The following is a 4,233-nucleotide window of genomic DNA, read 5'->3' on the forward strand; positions in this document are numbered from 1 at the left end:
AATAGAATAGAATAGAATAGAATAGAATAGAATAGAATAGAATAGAATAGAATAGAATAGAATTCTAAATTCATTTGTCACAATCACATTTGTGAACCGACCCAGGACTCTGCCGCTGCCCGTCAGAGGCATGTCTGACTGTTGTTTTTATCCCGCTCTGCACGCTGACAAATGAGAAGCCGCACCTGCGGTGCCACTGCGCTGCCCCGCGGACGGGCATCCGCGGAGGCCCCGTCGGGCCGGTGCCGAGGAGCCAGGGAGAGCCGCCCCGCGACGGCCCCTGGGAAGCAGTGGGGTCGGGCCAGGCCGGGCCGAGCCGGGGCTCCCCCACCGCGCCCAGCGCAGGAGAGCTCGCCAGGCGTGTTTAGCGGCGGCTCGGCCACGCTGGTGCTCGTTGCGGGCTGGTTAATAGAGCTCCAGTTCCAGCCCGCCATATGGCCCGCATTTTTCGATGGATGTACTCAGTGCTGGAGCACACGTCTCCGCTAGGGACGCTGCAGGAATAGAGCTCTAAAAAATGAAATATGACAGAATTTCTCCTAGAGTATTTTGCATTTCAATTTAGCAGCTGCGCAGTGACAAAAATTTGTATTTTCTATTTATAGAAAATAAAATACTGGTGTCTTTTGTTCTTTTTTTCGGCTTTGGTTTTTTGCCATTGGTTTTATTTATGTCGTTCGTGTTTTGCTTCTCAACTGAAAGATTACATCAATTTTTACATATACAGATCGTAAATCCATACAAGCTGGCTGGTCCGGGGTGATATTTTTTTAAGGTAGCTGAAGTATTACGATTTGGTGGGACACTTCTTTTCAAAACGCAGACTCCCTTGATATGCAAACAATTCACAGATGAGGGTTTTATCCTTCTATCCTTTGTCACTATAAGCTCCGAGAGAGCTTTTTCTATGACGACAATTATCCAGACCTAATAGGCGCCTGGAAGATTTTAAGGGCCATTTCATCGCTGAGGGAGCCACACACAAGTGCCTCCGCTGAGGTCGTAACAGACCTGATGCCGGCGTTATGCCCTCAGAGTGTATATGAGGCATCTCTCCCCGGCACCAGCCATTAGGGGCTTTCTTTTTCTGGGAAGGCAACAGATTAAAAAAAAAAACGCTATAATAAAGAATTGTCTACCTGAAGTCCTCAGCCCGCTTCCGGTGTAATAAATAACAACAGGATTTTTTTATTCCAGTGAAGGTGGTAACAAGATCCTGATTTATTTAGAGTTCACAGAAGAGATCTTTTCGTTTAGTTACGTGACAGCAACACAGACTTTCCCATAATAACAGCGAATCGAGTAGGTCGGTATTTAACGCACTAGCCCCCCTCCAAAAAAGAAAAAGAAAAAAGAAAATTCTAAGTCCTACAGCTTTTGAATTTAAATCAAGTCTTTAAAGGAAACCCAAGCCCGGCATTTGAATTTCCATTTTCTATTACTGTCATGCATGCTTAATCTTCAGTGAGTAAAAGGAGGATCAGCTTTGTATCTTTGAAATTCTCTCAGGCGCTGGAAGTAATTAATTTGTATTGTACTTTGCAGCACCTTCACGCAGGACCGAAATGATCCTGGACACTCACCGACCCGGATTCAATCGAAAAGGTTTATCACCTGATTGGGGGCTGGGGGTTGCCCAGACCACCACTGACCGCCTCTGCACCGTTAGGAGTTACTCACAATTCCGCGCTCTGAGCCGGAGGATTTTCCAGGAGAAACAAGATACTTTCCTGACAGCGTTATAAACTGAGCAGGTTTCGATTTGGGTACCAACAAGCTAAAGAGATTTTTCTCTTAGCTGATTAGAGAGACACTGATTCTAAACGGGCGTGTTTGCAAAGGGAGCACATTTTACAGCATGCAAACAGATAAAGCACACTAACATGGATATCCTTTAACACCTCTGTGCTGACCCTGCTCAAATAATTGCTTTCGAAAAGTCGTGGGCACAGAGAACAACGGAGTGAGTTTTGTTTGAGAGTTTGCTCGTTTGTTTTTTCCAACTTAGATTAGGAAAATACTCGGAGAAGATATTGAGAGGCAAATTGCATAGAGCTTGGTCCAAAGCCGCTGGAAATAGCGGGATTTAAGCCCAGCTCCTGATTATCGGAAGTGTTACATCGAAAGACGAGATCTTGGCGACAGCACTTCAGTGAACAGCTAGACAAACAATAGTTTGTCAGGAACTTTATTTTTTTAAAAAAAAATCGCATGACAAACCGGAACCAAGACCAAAATACTGTATCCACTGTACATCATTCATTAGAAAACAAACATACACCACATTTGTATTCTACCAAACAGTGTATTTCCTTTAAAATTATATAGTGCGTGCTTTTAGATTCATGCTTTTCAATATTTATTTTACATTTGTTACTCAAATATTATCTGTTATAAATAATTGCAACTTGATCAAATGGTGCACCTGTTATCATAGAGGAACCCTTCAGTGCTGCAAGTGCGGCTTTTGGTGCCTCTTTTATTTATTTTTTTTYCCCGAAAAGCTGATGGTATTGCTTTTTCAAGACACGACAAAGCACATTTGAGTCAAATAAAGTGTACAGATGCCAGAGGCGCTTGCAGAACCGGGGCTGCTGCTGAGACTTACAGCTCGGAAAGCTGAAACAAGTGACAGGAAAGTACATAGAAAAGAATCGTTTCCAAAAGGCACAATTTCCTCGACACAAAGGTACAATAAAAATATATGGCCACTGAAATACCGGCGCCCACGGGAAAGCGGTGCCTGCGCGGCAGCACTCGCCTCCCGCCAGGTTTCTCCCACGCGTCCCGCGGCGGCGGCCGCAGCTCCGCGGTGCCCGGCGCCGGCGCCGCGCAGCGAGCACGCACTCCCCGCTGCCCCTCGGCTCCGGGCAGGTTTCCAGCCCGTCCGACCCCGGCCCGGCCCCGGCCCCACCGCTCGGGAGTTACTGCTCGCGGCTCCTGCCGCTCGTCTCGGCGTCGCTCTGATCGTCCGTGAAGCAGACGTCCACGTCGCTCTCGTTGTCAGTCTTTTGCTCCTGCTCGCCGTGCGCGTAGGCAGAGTCACTTTTGTCCTCGGCCGCCTTGCCGAGGCTCTGGCCCGGGTGCCGCGACTTGACGTGCCGCTCCAGGTCGCGGCGCCGCACCAGCACCTTGCCGCAGTACTCGCAGCGGTAGGGCGTGTTGCCCTCGGCGTGCAGGCGGATGTGCTTGTTGAGGTTGCTGGGGTCCCCGAAGGGCCGCAGGCACACCTTGCACTTGAGCGGCTTGTAGCCCGTGTGAGTCCGCATGTGGATCTTCAGCCCGTACTTGCGGGAGTAGAGCTTGCCGCAGTAGAGGCACAAGTGCCCCGTCTTGGGCTTGCCGCCCGCCGCCCCCGCCGCCCCCGGCGGCAGCGCCTCCAGCCGCCCGCGGCCCTTCTCGGCCGCCAGCTCGGAGAGCTGCTGCGTGTGCATGGCGATCTCYCGGTCGATGCTGGCCAGCGAGCCCAGCTCTGCGCCGTGCAGCCCCGCCGCCGCCGGCCCGCCGAAGTAGGACACCGACTCGGGGTACTTGAGGAGGCCGCCGAAGTGCAGCTTGAGCGGGTAGTAGGGCGCGGCGCTGTAGAGCAGCTCCCCGTTGTACACGGTGAGCGGCATCACCGGCAGGCCGCACTCGCCCGCGTACGCCTTGAGGCCCTCGAAGGGCGGCAGGGCGAAGCGCTCCAGGCCGCCGCCGGGCAGCGGCGGGTAGCGGCCGGGCGGCAGCGCCGCCGCCGGCAGCCCCCGCTCCACGTGCCGGAAAGCCGAGGCCTCCTCCAGCGGCGAGAGCAGCGGCAGCGCCCGCAGCCCGCCGCCGCACGGCAGCCCCGCCGCCGCCGCCGCCGCCGTCGGGGGCGCCTCGCCCGGCAGCGCCGCGCACTTGGGCGGCGCCTCGGCGGCGCGGCCCGCCTTCAGCCCCCCCAGCAGCTTGGCGAAGGCCGGCGCGGCGGCGCCCTTGGCCTCCTGGCGGAGCGGCCCGGCGGGGCGGAAGGCCGAGCGCGCCCCGGGGTAGAAAGCCAGGCCGTTGCCGCCCGTCGAGCCGCCCGCCAGCCCCAGCAGCGGCGCCTGGCTCCGCGCCGAGCCCACGCTCATGTCCAAGGCGCGCTCCTGCTCCTCCTTGCCCGCCGCCTTGCGCGCCGCCCCCGGCTTGGCGAGCGGCGGGGAGGCGGCGGCGGCCTCCCGCTTGACGGGCTCCCGCGGGCCGCAGCCCGGCGGCGGCGCCGGGGGGCCCCGC

The 4,233-nt window shown here is 55.3% G+C and overlaps 1 protein-coding gene across 1 annotated transcript in view; it reads right to left on the reverse strand.

Annotated features, from left to right (window-relative positions):
- Positions 1 to 2,924: 2,924 nt before the first annotated feature.
- The window catches only part of PRDM13 (PR/SET domain 13), a 7,203-nt gene continuing 5,894 nt past the window's right edge, over positions 2,925 to 4,233 (reverse strand). Inside the window, exon 4 of the mRNA XM_085306969.1 lies at positions 2,925 to 4,228. Within this exon, the coding sequence (XP_085163095.1) occupies positions 2,925 to 4,228 (1,304 nt within the window). The remainder of the gene's footprint in view (positions 4,229 to 4,233) is intronic.

The sequence above is a fragment of the Rhea americana genome, unplaced genomic scaffold, assembly GCF_003343005.1.
Source record: "Rhea americana isolate MKP2758 unplaced genomic scaffold, rheAme1 scaffold_25, whole genome shotgun sequence".
Lineage (NCBI taxonomy): Eukaryota > Metazoa > Chordata > Aves > Rheiformes > Rheidae > Rhea > Rhea americana.